Source organism: Corythoichthys intestinalis, chromosome 5, assembly GCF_030265065.1.
Source record: "Corythoichthys intestinalis isolate RoL2023-P3 chromosome 5, ASM3026506v1, whole genome shotgun sequence".
Taxonomy (NCBI): domain Eukaryota; kingdom Metazoa; phylum Chordata; class Actinopteri; order Syngnathiformes; family Syngnathidae; genus Corythoichthys; species Corythoichthys intestinalis.
In genome coordinates this window covers 8,478,167-8,493,865 of record NC_080399.1, presented here as the reverse complement: position 1 = coordinate 8,493,865, position 15,699 = coordinate 8,478,167, and the positions used below count along the sequence as shown (strand labels likewise).

Genomic DNA, 15,699 nt, shown 5'->3' with positions numbered 1-15,699 from the left:
CATGTTTGGTGTGTCTCCCAGGTGGCTTGTGGCAAACTTTAAAGGAGACTTTTTATGGATATCTCTGAGAAATGGCTTTCTTCTTGCCACTCTTCCATAAAGGCCAGATTTGTGCAGTGTAAGACTGATTTTTGTCCTATGGACAGACTCTCCCACGTCAGCTGTAGATCTCTGCAGTTCATCCAGAGTGATCATGGGCCTCTCGGCTGCATCTCTGATCAGTTTTCTCCTTGTTTGAGAAGAAAGTTTGGAAGGACGGCCGGGTCTTGGTAGATTTGCCGTGGTCTGACGCTCCTTCCATTTCAATATGATGGCTTGCACAGTGCTCCTTGAGATGTTTAAAGCTTGGGAAATCTTTTTGTATCCAAATCCGGCTTTAAACTTCTCCACAACAATATCTCGGACCTGCCTGGTGTGTTCCTTGGTTTTCATAATGCTCTCTGCACTTTAAACAGAACACTGAGACTATCACAGAGCAGGTGCATTTATACAGAGACATGATTACACACAGGTGGATTCTATTTATCATCATCGGTCATTTAGGACAACATTAGATCATTCAGAGATCCTCACTGAACTTCTGGAGTGAGTTTGCTGCACTGAAAGTAAAGGGGCCGAATAATATTGCACGCCCCACTTTTCAGTTTTTTATTTGTTAAAAAAGTTTAAATTATCCAATAAATGTTGTTCCACTTCACGATTGTGTCCCACTTGTTGTTGATTCTTGACAAAAAAATTAACTTTCATATCTTTATGTTTGAAGCCTGAAATGTGGCGAAAGGTTGCAAGATTCAAGGGGGCCGAATACTTTTGCAAGGCACTGTACTTGGCAAAGTAGCTGGTGTTACCTTTCATGTTTTTTTTTCATATTTTCGAAAAAAGAAAAAACATAGTAACCTTTGCTATGTTTGGAAGTTATTTAATGTTGTTAATCAACCGTTAAAGTTGTTGAAATTGCTCCCATTTTTGCATTAGCTCCCTTCTGTCTACTTTCGACATGTGAAAGTTTTAAAACTGTTTTATCATCTAAAGATAGATTCAAGTCAAGATTTTGCCGATTTAGGAGTATTTTAGATAAAACGTTACCTAGGTTCGCTAGGAAGGTGCACTACAACAGAGCCTTTCTGAGAAGTCTACTGCTTTAAGACGGCGGTTGTTTACTAACGCCGCAGAGTCTGGCATTTCGCATCTAGCTCTAGATGCATATGATATCTAGTGTAGCATCAAGTGGGCGTAGATTGTAGGCTGTCGGCTACAATTAGAAAATATTAGAGCAACCTAGCCTAGCATCGCGTTTGCAACAACATCACAACACTCTTCCCTCCTTCCCGCTCTTCTTTCTCCGTGTCTCTGACGTTTTTCGCGTCATTCAACCAACGTAGTTACGCATCGTAACGCACATTGTCTCATTGCCGAAACGGTGACAAAATCCGAACTGAGATAAAAAACGTAATGTACGAAAAACATACAGATTTTGAATGTACGGCGTACACATTTAAAAATCAGTGCTCACTTGTACAAATTACGCCGAAACCGTACAACTCGACAGGTATGGTTTATCATTAGCGATGGTACTAAAAGAGTGTCGAGTATTTTTTTTTTTAGTATCGATATCGAGTTGAAAATTTTAGTATTGCAACGACAACACTTATTATAGAGTACAACTGTCCTTTCAGAAATGAGTGTCAAAAATACAACACAATGCTAATCCTTTGACGCTAACTGAAATGCACATCACAACTTTTGATACACATCATATCAAGACTGGTTTTGTGCGACATGGGTACATTTTGCATGAGCAGCCGTGTCTATTTTGGTATTTTGACAAGTGTCTGCTTGTCAAATGTTGGAATTTGAGGGCACACATGCTGCCAGTGTGCCATGAGTTGACATAGCAGCTGCGTGGCCACTTAGTAGGAATGAATGGAAGACCTGTCATCCGTGAAAAAGCACTTAAGCCGACACATTCCTCTCGCGTTTGCTGCCTTCAACAGCTAACAACTGGCTCACAAATGGCGATGATGAGAAACTGTTGATCAAATCTGAGTTGTCAAATGCCAAACATAATTTCTAATTGGGTAATTTAACTGAGGTAAGCAATTTATTTTTGACATCCTTTAAAAATCAGATTTTGCAGTTTTGTGAAGTGCGGTTGATCATAACGTGTCCACTCTGCTAAAGCTATATATCAAAGAAATGAATTGAATCATTTCAAACGGTTTATTTGTAAAATGATAGATTTTGTCATGTCATTTCCTGTTTTATTTTGAAGGCTTCACCCTCCTCGTGTCTGCGTACTTGCCCTTCCTCTGGTCACCTGATCACCTATTGTTTCCACCTGTTCTCCATTACCCTCTGTGTATATATTGCCTTAGTTTCCCTTGTCTTGTGCAGAAGTGTCTTTCATATAAGGTCAGTCACGTCAGCCTCTCGCCATAGTTATTCTGTACATTATCCTCCATTTGGAGCGCATTGTTTTTGTAACTTGATCCAAGCCAGCCAGACTTTTTCCTCCATTTGGAGCGCTTTGTTTTTGCCTCCTTACCTCCCTTTTGGAGTGCTTTGTGTTTGAAACCTTATTTTTGATTCTAATCATCCTTACTCATTCCTCTGTTGGAGCGCTTTTTGTTTGTACTTTTTCTCATCCCCGCATGTCAGCGGAAGAACCTCTGTTTTCAAAATAAAGTTTTGCCTGAACCTCCACAGCTGAGTCTGCCTCGACGTCTCGGCCTGACAGATTTCTCATCAAATTTCCAAAGTCATGTTTGCTATTATTCTAGTTAGAAGTGTGACAAAGTATCGAAATTGTGATATATCGTGATACTTTATATCTCAAAAGGTTATCGATATGCTCTTGCAAGAATTGAGATATCATTTTAAAAAGGTGTCAATGTCTTAAAAAAAAAAACAAGTTGCTATAAAAAAATCTTCCACCGTAATAGTGTCTCCGTTAACTCTAAAGCCTGAGTTAAGGCAGTTATACTTCCTTGTCAGACCTGCACCGTCAAGGAAGACCCGAGTTGCGACCCTGCGCCGTAGCCTGATGCGCTCCTCTCGAATTTTCTAACCTTCGCGTCGCGTAGACGAGTATGACGTGGCAGAAACGGACTGTGATTGTTCCGCTCAGACTGTTTCCGGTTCAGCGCGAGATCACCGCCATTGTAGAATAGAATCAAACATGTTCTACACGTAAAAATGGACCAAGCCGACGCGAGTATCATCGAAGAGCAAGTCTTGTCAAGACATTATTGTGATTGCCAAATGGCAAGGTCGGCGATTGGGGAAAAAAAAAAAAAAACGGAAGAACCACCGAGACGTGTGTGTTCGGAATCGAGTGGCCACACGAAGCAGTGACCCAGTCGGCCAAAAACTGCCAACCTTTTATCACTTTATGTCGTATTTTTGGTTGGTGCACTTCATTTATTGTGTACATATGTTTGCTGTGAGTGTGACTTATTTACGTGTCACACTTCAAGTATAAGAAGAATAAAGCACAGATTTGGTGTCAAAAGAGTTGTTTTGATCTTTAATTTTCAAAAACAGACAGTTCACACACGATACATCATCACTGATTGAGAGTGCCTCGGTGCTTTTTATGATAACGTTAAAATCAAGGCTCCCAACGCAGTTTGGGAAGTTCCATAGACGCCAGAAATCTGCTATGGCTTCCCACTGGCTGGTTGTAGGACACGGCAAACAAATCGGGCTGGAGGGCTTTGCAGACCTTGAACGCAGTGCTCGACCCCAGTTTGAAGCTAGCCGCCACAGCTAGCTCTCTCCACCTGAGTCTAAAACTCTCTGCGGCATCAAAAGTCGTTCCAGACCGCCTCGAAACCGTCCTCTGCGTCGTCTGCCCCTCAACATTTGTATGTTCAATATTTACAGTGCCTTGCAAAAGTATTCGGCCCCCTTGAATCTTGCAACCTTTCGCCACATTTCAGGCTTCAAACATAAAGATATGAAAGTTAATTTTTTTGTCAAGAATCAACAACAAGTGGGACACAATCGTGAAGTGGAACAACATTTATTGGATAATCTAAACTTTTTTAACAAATAAAAAACTGAAAAGTGGGGCGTGCAATATTATTCGGCCGCTTTACTTTCAGTGCAGCAAACTCACTGCAGAAGTTCAGTGAGGATCTCTGAATGATCCAATGTTGTCCTTAATGACCGATGATGATAAATAGAATCCACCTGTGTGTAATCATGTCTCCGTATAAATGCACCTGCTCTGTGATAGTCTCAGGGTTCTGTTTAAAGTGCAGAGAGCATTATGAAAACCAAGGAACACACCAGGCAGGTCCGAGATACTGTTGTGGAGAAGTTTAAAGCCGGATTTGGATACAAAAAGATTTCCCAAGCTTTAAACATCTCAAGGAGCACTGTGCAAGCCATCATATTGAAATGGAAGGAGCATCAGACCACTGCAAATCTACCAAGACCCGGCCGTCCTTCCAAACTTTCTTCTCAAACAAGGAGAAAACTGATCAGAGATGCAGCCAAGAGGCCCATGATCACTCTGGATGAAATGCAGAGATCTACAGCTCAGGTGGGAGAGTCTGTCCATAGGACAACAATCAGTCGTACACTGCACAAATCTGGCCTTTACGGAATAGTGGCAAGAAGAAAGTCATTTCTCAAAGATATCCATAAAAAGTCTCGTTTAAAGTTTGCCACAAGCCACCTGGGAGACACACCAAACATGTGGAAGAAGGTGCTCTGGTCAGATGAAACCAAAATTGAACTTTTTGGCCACAATGCAAAACGATATGTTTGGCGTAAAAGCAACACAGGTCATCACCCTGAACACACCATCCCCACTGTCAAACATGGTGGTGGCAGCATCATGGTTTGGGCCTGCTTTTCTTCAGCAGGGACAGGGAAGATGGTTAAAATTGACAGGAAGATGGATGCAGCCAAATACAGGAACATTCTGGAAGAAAACCTGTTGGTATCTGCACAAGACCTGAGACTGGGACGGAGATTTATCTTCCAACAGGACAATGATCCAAAACATAAAGCCAAATCTACAATGGAATGGTTCAAAAATAAACGTATCCAGGTGTTAGAATGGCCAAGTCAAAGTCCAGACCTGAATCCAATCGAGAATCTGTGGAAAGAGCTGAAGACTGCTGTTCACAAACACTCTCCATCCAACCTCACTGAGCTCGAGCTGTTTTGCAAGGAAGAATGGGCAAGAATGTCAGTCTCTCGATGTGCAAAACTGATAGAAACATACCCCAAGCGACTTGCAGCTGTAATTGGAGCAAAAGGTGGCGCTACAAAGTATTAACGCAAGGGGGCCGAATAATATTGCACGCCCCACTTTGTTTTTTATTTGTTAAAAAAGTTTAAATTATCCAATAAATTTTGTTCCACTTCACGATTGTGTCCCACTTGTTGTTGATTCTTGACAAAAAATTAAAATTTTATATCTATGTTTGAAGCCTGAAATGTGGCGAAAGGTTGCAAGGTTCAAGGGGGCCGAATACTTTTGCAAGGCACTGTATTAAATGTTGATAAGCAGAATATTTACTTTCAAGAGTTCCATCTTGCATTGTTTATTTTTTCTCCCTTAAACTAGACTAGCAGAAGTCAACAAGCATGTCCCAAAACCGTACAAACATAACGCCACACCCCTCTAGTGCCTTGGCGGTGAATTACAGAGCAACGCGTTCCCTCACCGCAGAACTATTGAATGTCGAATGACGCCGTAGTCGCTGCGCCGTCACCGCAACGCGGGAGTATAACTCAGGCTTTATACTCCTGCGGGAGTATAACTCAGGCTTTATACTCCTGCGTTGCGGTGACGGCAGAGGTATCGGATTGATACTTTGTACCTGCAGATCCTCAAAATCAGGTGTAGGGGTGTGACAAAATATCGAAATGCTGATATATCTTGATACTTTGTATCCCAAAACGTTATCGATATGCTCCTGCCAAGAATTGAGATACCGTTTTAAAAAGGTGTCAATATTTTAAAAAAGACAACAAGAAAGGAACAAGTTGCTACCAAAATCTACCACCGTAATAGTGTCTCAGTTAACTCTAAGGCTGCATTGATGGTGCTTGACGCCCAATCCATTTAGACTGGGAATATTCGTTCATTCGAAACCAGAGCATTCACAGTCATTCTGTCTGATTTTCAGCGCGTTTACAGGTCACTTGCTGTTCATTTTAGGGCATTTACAAGTCATTTCCTGTTGCCTTTTCATTTGGGTGATTCCCAGGTCACTTCCTGTTCAGTAACTCAAAATAAACAAGAAGTGACCCATAAAATATCCCCAAATCAACAGGAAGAAACTGAAAATCAACAGGTAAATGACCTTAAATGGCCCAAAATTACCTCATTTGCCGGCATTGGCTGCCACTGACGGCCATAGACGTTCAATCTGTTTGAAGTGGGAGGGTGGCAGCGAATGAACGTCATTCGCTGCCACCCTCCCACTTCAAATGGATTGAACGTCTACTAGTGATAAACTCATTCCAATCCACAGCAGAAGCTTGTTTTTGTGTTTATTAGTTGTTTTTAGAATATCCTAGAATGATTTCCTGACCAATCTATCGATAATCGTATCGACATATCGTCAGATCATCGTTATCGTGACCTTTGTATCGCAAACCATATCGTATCGTGAGGTACCAAGAGGTTCCACTGCTAATGCTAGTAGCAACACTAGACTGAGGGCTAACTTTAGCACAAAATGTCCCCTTTGTTACTGTCCACTCTGTTATGTCCAAATGCCAACCTATAATCACAAATGAGCCAAAACAACTGCAAACATGAGTCATGAAACTTGCATAAAACAGAAAGATGACTAAGTTAGAAAGATTAATCCAACAGAAACATAACTCAATTAGAAGTACAAACATGAGTAAAGTAATAGAAACAAGGAACATGACTCCAGTTAAAATTTGACTCAAGTATAAATGTGAAACGTGATGAAAAATGATGACTCGACATCTCTCATGTAGACACCCCATAGTTTACATGACTTAAGTAAAAACATCACACATGACATAACTAGAAACATGACTCAAATATTAAGACTTGAATAGGAACGACTGAGTATGATCATGAAATACAACTACTGAAATATGACTCGCGTAACAATAACAAAACACATTGAAAACATGTGACTCAACTACATGTACTAATGTCCATTTTCTTCATTTTAACTGTATTGTGCATATTTTTCTGAAAAACAGATGATATTTTCCACATAAAACAAGTCTCAAATGGAAACAACACTCAAGCAAAAATCCTGAAAAAAATAAAACTATCCGCTAATTACCGGTAGGGAAATGAACAAGTTCCTCCAAACTTGGCACCTGGATGAAGATGAGAGAAAAATATATTGTCAGTGGTGAGTAGGCTATGTATACTACTCTATATACGTTTTTAAAAGGAAATTCAGCTTATTTTGTAATACTGTTTTTGTAATACAAAATCAGCTGACAAAACATACAAAATTTGTAAGCTGATATTTGAGGCCAATATACTTTTTTAAAGCAGTTTTTTATGAACAGTAATTGAAACACTCATCATATAAATTAGTGCAGCAACAATTAATCGATAAAATTGAGTAATTCGATTAGAAACAAAGCTTTGAATCAAATGTTGGTGCTTCGATGATTCATGTAATTAAAGCGTTGTAATGGTTTGTTTGAAAGCGTTTGCATTTAGTCTTGTTGATTTGGGTGGATATTCTGCCCTCTACTGGCCAAAGTGAATATGACATAACTTTTTTAACACGGCTGAATCCAGGTGCTCCCTGTTAAGACCAACATAAGGTAAGTGTGTTTTTTTATGCATTCATAATTTAGATTATAGGTATATCTATAGCAGTTTTTTGTGGGAGTATGTGTTTGAACGATTAGTTAAGAACACTATTAAAAAAAAAAGGTAGCATTTTATAGCATTTAAGCTAGCTGGCTTTTGCTGTGCAAGTTAGCCAATTGTTCTTTTATTGTACTTAAATCCTTATTTATTTTATTTATACATGTACATATATATATATATATTTTTTTTTTTTTTTACACTGAGGCTAAGCTAGGGTATAGGATATTTTAATATATTTTTTAAAACAAATTGCAATTCAGCATAGTTTGAAGAAACACTCGGGAATTTTATTTTGTATTCGCATTTGATGTTTTTTCGAAAGTGCAATCTTAGCAAGCCATTGTTTTACATCCCCTAAAATTTATTCTGCAACACAATAAATGTTACTAATTCGATTACTTAAATATTCAAACTAATTAGGTTGATTGATTAATCGATAACTAAAATAATCGAAAGCTGCAGCCCTAATATAAATACATATCTATATTAGAGGTTGAATTTTTCTTCTGCTACTTCCTTTCTTCACATTGCCCACTAGGTGGTGCAAAATCATAATCAACAAAGATCATCACCCAAACAGTGAACATAACAGTTATTCTATGACATTGCCTATCTATCAGCTGATATCGGCTGATCTTGAAAATGTTCATACAACGGCCGGCCAATATATCGTTCAACTTTTATAAGAAAAATCACCACCCAAACAGTGAATGTAACAGTTATCCTAATCCTATTATATTTGCTGAAATCAAGCGATGTCGAGTTAACAGTTATCATCTTATAACGGGGGAAATCAAGCGATCTTAAGAAACGTCTATATATCGGCCCGATATATTAGCCGGCCAACAGTAGTCCTTTATAAGAAAGATCGGCACCCAAACAGCTAATATAAGTTCTTGTATTATTTCAGCTGTATATTTGCTGAAAGCTTATTTTGAAGATAGTCCATATAGCTACCCGATATATAGGCTGACTAACTGATGTATCATATACTGTTTATATACATATGCGGTATACGATACAAAAAACAAACAAAAAAATCTGCACTGTAGACCTTATTACGTAGGTAGCTAATGTTAGCATTACCTTTTTGCCTGGCCCGACGCTGAGGTTGCTGATCCTGTAAAAGTTCACTTGTCCAACAGAGTTCCCGACCAGGATGCAATCTGACCCTTTAGCGAAAAGCATGGACGTCAACTTAATGCCCTGGGCGGCAGGCTCCACGATGACTGGGTCCATCCTGAGAAAGTTTAAACGGTTCGTGACTCTCATAAACTCAACTTTACTGTATCTAATCGATCGAGACTTACAAAGACGCGTTCAGATCCCAGATCTCCAACTGTTCACTTTTAACGGCGGCGAAAACCGAAGGCCAGAGTGGGGACCACCTGACCGACAGGACGGGACTCTGAATGGACGTAAAACCTATCGCTGGGGTCAAGCAGTCCTCCTTCCAAAGTTGGATGGTCCAGTCGGCGGAGCAGCTCAGGAACACATCGTTGCTGAACGGCGACCATTGCACTCGGTTGACGGGACACTACAGCGAAGTCAAGATGAGGTAAGACGTAACAATTGTTGTTTTTTGTCAACGATAATGAAAATATTTTCTCGACTAACATTTTTTTCATGTTGACAGCAAGTTCAAAACGTGAAAAATACTAGTTTTCATCTGACAAGACGAAACGCAACATAATTTTGCCATTTGTACGCTATGCGTAACATTTTCTTAATGTAGGTGGAGTACGTCAGCCTGCGTCATAGCAGTGTTTGGGCCGTGTCACTCATGTGACCGCACCAGTGTTTCGGATATGCGGCGCTACAGGGCTCGCTTGTTTCGAAACACATGGTAAGATTACTTTTCCTATCTTAGCAAGAGAGAATATGCAATGTTGCTTAAGCCTTTGAAGGTCTGTTCTGAGTTATTATCACACACTAAATGTAACTTGTAGTGTTAGCATGGAGATCGCGTTAGCATTAGCATTAACTTAAGCATGGCGAGCGTCCTCTTAAACTCCCATACTTTTTTTTTTTTTACATAGTTTGTGGTGTCCAGGTGGGTATAATTAATTAAAAATAATGTACTGTTTCCCTTCTGAGTGTGTTAGCGTTGTCATTGTAAACCAGGGGTCCCCAAACTTTTTCCTGTGAGGGCCACATAACTTTTCCCTTCTCTGATGAGGGGCCGGGGTCAGTTTTTAACAGAAAAAGTGTAACGATTGCAGGAGTGCCTAAATGTAAAAATGTATTGTTTTTCAGAAAGCCACAATCAAATAACCCTTGCTGGATTCTTCACGGAACAAAAGTAAATAAAATAAAAATAATAATGAAAAAATATATAATACAATATAATATACTATAATATAATATAATATAACTAGGGCTGTCAAAATTATCGCGTTAACGGGTGATAATTTTTTTTTTTTAAATTAATCAGGTTAAAATATTTGACGCATTTAACGCACATGCCCCGCTCAAACAGATTAAAATGACAGCACAGTGTCATGTCCATTTGTTACTTGTATTTTTTTTGGTGTTCTGTCGCCCTCTGCTGGCGCTTGGGTGCGACTGATTTTATGGGTTTCAGCACCATGAGCATTGTGTAGTTATTGACATCAACAATGGCGAGCTACTAGTTTATTTTTTGTTTGAAAATTTTACAAATTTTATTAAAACGAAAACATTAAGAGGGGTTTTAATATAAAATTTCTACAACTTGTACTAACATTTATCTTTTAAAAACTACAAGTCTTTCTATCCATGGATCGCTTTAACAGAATATTAACAATGTTAATGCCAACTTGTTGATTTAGTGTTATAACAAATACAGTACTTACCGTATGTACAGTATGTTGAATGTATCTATCCGTCTTGTGTTTTATCTTTCCATTCTAACAATAATTTACAGAAAAATATGGCATATTTAATAGATGGTTTGAATTGCGATTAATTAAGATTAATTCATTTTTAAGCTGTGATCAACTCGATTAAAAATTGTAATCGTTTGACAGCCTTAAATATAATATAACATAATATAATATAATATAATATATTATAACACTATTTATTAAATAATTAATAACCAAATAACCCTCTCTGGGTTCTTCACAGAAAAAGCCAGAAAATAAATAACACAAGTAAAAAAAATAATAAAATAAAAAATGTTAAGGGGGCCGGGCCAAATGTGGAGGCGGGCTGTATCCGGCCCGTGGGCCGTAGTTTAGGGACCCCGGTTGAGTCAAAACATTGTTGTTTAAGTCAACGATGACGATAACGAAAATGTTTTGTCGGCGAACAGTATTTTTATGTTGTTGGCGTTAAGATGACTAGCTAAAAACGTGTCTTGGGAGACTAAAACATAACGAGACGAATGCCAGTTTCCATCTGACGAGAAGATGAGACGAACATGAAACATAGTTTCTGTCATACGCTTGACATTTTCTTATTGTACCTGGAATATGTTAGCCTGAATCGTAGCAGTGTTTGGGTTGTGTTTCTCATGTGAAATGTGCTGCACGAGCCTGCGCCCCCATCCTTCACCGGTGTTTAGAATGTGTTTCCTGGTAGGCTGCGCTCTAGGCTTGCTTGTTTTGAAACACATAGTAAGATTTGTTTTCTTCTCTTGGTAAGGGAGAATATGCAATGTTGTTTTAGCATTTAAAGGTCTGTGCTGAATGATCATCACACACTAAATGTAACTCTTAGCGTTAGCATAGCATTGTTGTTAGCATCCTCTCGGATGTTTTTTTACATACAGTCCGTGGCTTCCAGGTGGGTATAATAAATTAATTAAATAATGTACTGTTTTTCTGCTGAGTGTCTATTATCATCACAATTTTGCCGTTGTCCTTGTCGACTACACAAGGCTACAATACGTATGTGCTCGTCTTTCAATGTTGATTCAAAACGTTGGTTTAGTCAACGATGACGATAACGAAAATATTTCGTCGACGAACAATTTTTCATGTCATTGACGTGGGATGACGAGCTAAAAACGTGTCTTAGGAGACAAAAAAAAAAAACTGACGAGATGAGATGAAAATGCGACAGTTTTTGGCATATGTTCACAATGCGTGACATTTTCTTATTGTACGTATAGTAACCAGTTTTGTTTTTGGCAGCCCTTTTAATTTTCGCCTTCGTCCTAGTCTTGGACGAGAAAACTTAGTCTTGCTCATATTTTAGCCATTTCAAAATGTGTTCGTCTTCGTCTAGTTTTAGTCAACGAAACCTCAAACAAATTTTGTTGTGTTAGTCGACAATTACTCAAAATGTTTTCGTCTGTAAACTTTTAAAAAAATGTGTCCGTGATTAAATCAATAAATAAAAAGTTAACAATTTCAAACATTGACAGACAAGCACATAATTGTAGAGTGTACAAGGATATCACCATCTTTGTAATGATAATACACTCTCAGCAGGAAAGCAGTACATTCTTTTTAATTAATTAAACACACCTAGACGCCACGAACTATACGTTAAGTTTTCCAAGAGTTTAAGACGATACTCACACTAAATGCTAATGCTAAAACGAATGCTATGCTAATGCTACAAGTTACATTTAATGTGATGATCACTCAACACACAATTTTAAAGGGTAAAGCAACATTGCATGTCAAGCCAAGATGAGAAAACAAAACTTTCCAAGCAGCATCTGACACATACTGTATGTTTCACAAAAGGCAAGTCTGGAGACTAGAGATGACACCTGTGAGTCAGCGTGACTGTGGAGTAGGGGTGGGCGCAGCACGTCACATGAGTGAAATGACCAAACACTGCTACGATGCGTGCTAACTACACATAGATTAACACTAGAAAACCCAGCAGAGGCCGACTTGGCCTTTCCCAAGACAAACACTCCTAATATTCCCAAGCAATGGTCCTCCGTGACTCATGTGATAGTTTGTGTCATTTCAAGTCAAGCTACTTTTATTTAATTAAATGTATTTATGAAGTTTGACACTTTTTACACATTTTCAATTCACTTCTCCCATACTCCACACATAACGACAAAAAGAATGGCCCAAATGTGTACATTGTTTTGAAGATGAAAAAAAAGCATTTTAGAACTGCAATTTGAGTGTAAAGCTGGAATTGTGTCTATAGTTTAGAAGGACTGAATCAGGGGCATGGAGTATGGATTGTGGTCATTGTGTCTGAAGTTAATGTGTGTCTAGTGGTTGCATTTCCATATGAACGGCTGTTGTCTGTCCGACAACAACTTGCCAATTCAAAAGCACTTGGAACATTTTTTCCACCTCTGGGTTTTCCAGGGGAGAGGCCATATCGGCCATTGTTTGGGATTAGTAGGAGTACCAGAATTCTCTGGGACTTCTAGTGTTAAGAAACACTTTGAGAATTAATGCCGGAAACTGACAAATTTTCATCTCGTTCACGTCCCGTCAGATGAAAACTGGCATTCGTCTCGTGATGTTTTAGTCTCCCAAGACACATTTTTAGCTTGTCGTCACGTCATCATCATGAAAAAATCGTTCGTTGACGAAATATTTTCGTTATCGTCCTCGTTGACGAACCTTGGCAAGAGAGAATATGCAATGTTGCTTTAGCCTATAAAGGCCTCTGTTGAGTGATCATCACACACTAAATGTAACTCGTAGCTTTAGCATAGCATTCACATTAGCATTGGCATAAACTTTAGCGTGGCAAGTGTCATCGTAAACTCTCAGAAAACTTTTTTTACATACAAGTATGGCGTCCAGGTGGGTGAAATCAATTGAAAATAATACAGTATATTGTTTTCTTGCCGGATGTGTATCATCATCGCAAAGTTGGCACTATAAGGGAAGACGCCACAATATGTGCTCATCTATCCACGTACATTCGAAAATGTTGGAAATGTTTATTTTTATTTTGGGACGAATACTTTTGAATAGGGTTGTTCCGATCATGTTTTTTTTTGCTCCTGATCCGATCCCGATCGTTTTAGTTTGAGTATCTGCCGATCCCGATATTTCTCGATCCGATTGCTTTTTTTTTTTTTTGCTCCCGATTCAATTCCAATCATTCCCGATAATTTTTCCCGATCATATACATTTTGACAATGCATTTAGAAAAAAATGAATAAAACTCGGACGAATATATACATTCAACATACAGTATATAAGTACTGTATTTTTTTATTATGACAATAAATCCTCAAGATGGCATTTACATTATTAACATTCTTTCTGTGAGAGGGATACACGGATAGAAAGACTTGTAATTCTTAAAGGATAAATGTGACTTTGTATATTGTGACTAAATATTGCCATCTAGTGTATTTGTTGAGCTTTCAGTAAATGATACTGTAGCCATTTAACTGTTCTGCCCAAATGCATGATGGGAAGTGCAACCACAACTGTGCGTAGTGGCACCAATTAATATATCTTCTCTGCGTTGGGAAATAACATAGGGTGTCAAGAAAAAGATCAACTACTACCTTTCTTCCCCACATTGCTTCCCACGATATTTCTAATTGTTGAGAGAGGGATAGTAAGGCTTTAGCCAATTAAAAAAAAGCTCCAAAGGCTGCCAAATTTCACTCTACGCTGCCTTTTAGCTCTATATATAGGTAAAACGGCGGCATTATAGATTAAACGCGACAATGCGTGAGTGGGTCGTGCAGCGTATGCGTTAATTGCGTTAAATATTCTGACGTGATTAATCAAAAAAAAATTTAATTACCGCCGTTAACACGATAAATTTGATAGCCCTACTTTAAGCCAAAACTAAAGACTCTGGATGAGTGTAAGACATTTTGTCTGTAATGTTAAATACAATTAGAAAACGATTTAATTAAAAAAATAAATAAATAAAATTAAAAAAAAGGCATGTCCGATATTTTTTCGCCGATTCCGATACTTTGAAAATGACTTGATCGGACCCGATCGATTGGCATCCTGATCGATCGGGACATCTTTACTTTTGAATTTCACAGACTAAAACGGTTTCAGCATTTTCGTCGGCGAAAACTAGACGAAGATGAACCCATTTAACTAAGTCTAATAAGTAGGGTTGTCAAACAATTAACATTTTTAATCGAGTTAATTACAGCTTAAAAATTAATTAATCGTAATTAATCGCAATTAAAACCATCTCTAAAATATGCCATATTTTTCTGTAAATTATTGTTAGAATGGAAAGATAAGACACACGATGGATATATACATACAACATACTGTACATAAGTACTGTATTTGTTTATTGTAACAATAAATCCACAAATGGCATTATTAACATTCTTTCTGTTAAAGTGATCCACGGATAGAAAGACTTGTAGTTCTTAAATGATAAATGTTATTGTTACAAATTATAGTAATTTTATATTAAAACCCCTCTTCATGTTTTCGTTTTAATAAAATTTGTAAAATTTTTAATCAAAAGTAGAGTTAATATAATAATAAGAATAAGAATAAAAATAAAAATAAAAATAGAGTGACCAAAGTCTAAGTTTTACGTGTATTTTGCATAGCTATTTTGATATGAAATGCAAGTTCATTTTGCATTGTTGTTTAACTGTGTGTCAGAATAGGGCCTCATTACTATAGACTGAAGTGCTTTTCTTTTTGTGAACATTATTTTTTTGGGGCGGGATAGGAATATTATTTTTGTTGTGCTTTCACTAAACGATACTTATGTTTGTTGTGAAGGAGTTGCTGAAGCTTATGCCAATAAACGGCGCGGTCCAAAGACGCCTGTGTCCACTCGCCTTTACTGTATAACATATATCTGTACATATCTTACCCGAAATACAACAAGAGACACATAATTGCCACTAAAAGAAAGAAAACTTACCGAAATATGTGTGGAGCACAAATAGCAATTTGCATTACATTGTGAATACAGTATAAACGTCTCAC

General features: G+C 38.1%; 1 protein-coding gene across 2 annotated transcripts in view; it reads right to left on the bottom strand.

Annotated features, from left to right (window-relative positions):
- Positions 1–6,490: 6,490 nt before the first annotated feature.
- The window catches only part of dnai4 (dynein axonemal intermediate chain 4), a 30,235-nt gene continuing 21,026 nt past the window's right edge, over positions 6,491–15,699 (bottom strand). For both annotated transcript variants that reach the window (XM_057835753.1, XM_057835752.1), the window contains exons 15-17: positions 9,154–9,380; positions 8,930–9,083; positions 6,491–7,332 (exon numbers count right to left, since the gene is read on the bottom strand). In XM_057835753.1, coding sequence (XP_057691736.1) covers positions 7,288–7,332; positions 8,930–9,083; positions 9,154–9,380 — 426 coding nt within the window. In that variant the 3' untranslated portion in view covers positions 6,491–7,287. The remainder of the gene's footprint in view (positions 7,333–8,929; positions 9,084–9,153; positions 9,381–15,699) is intronic.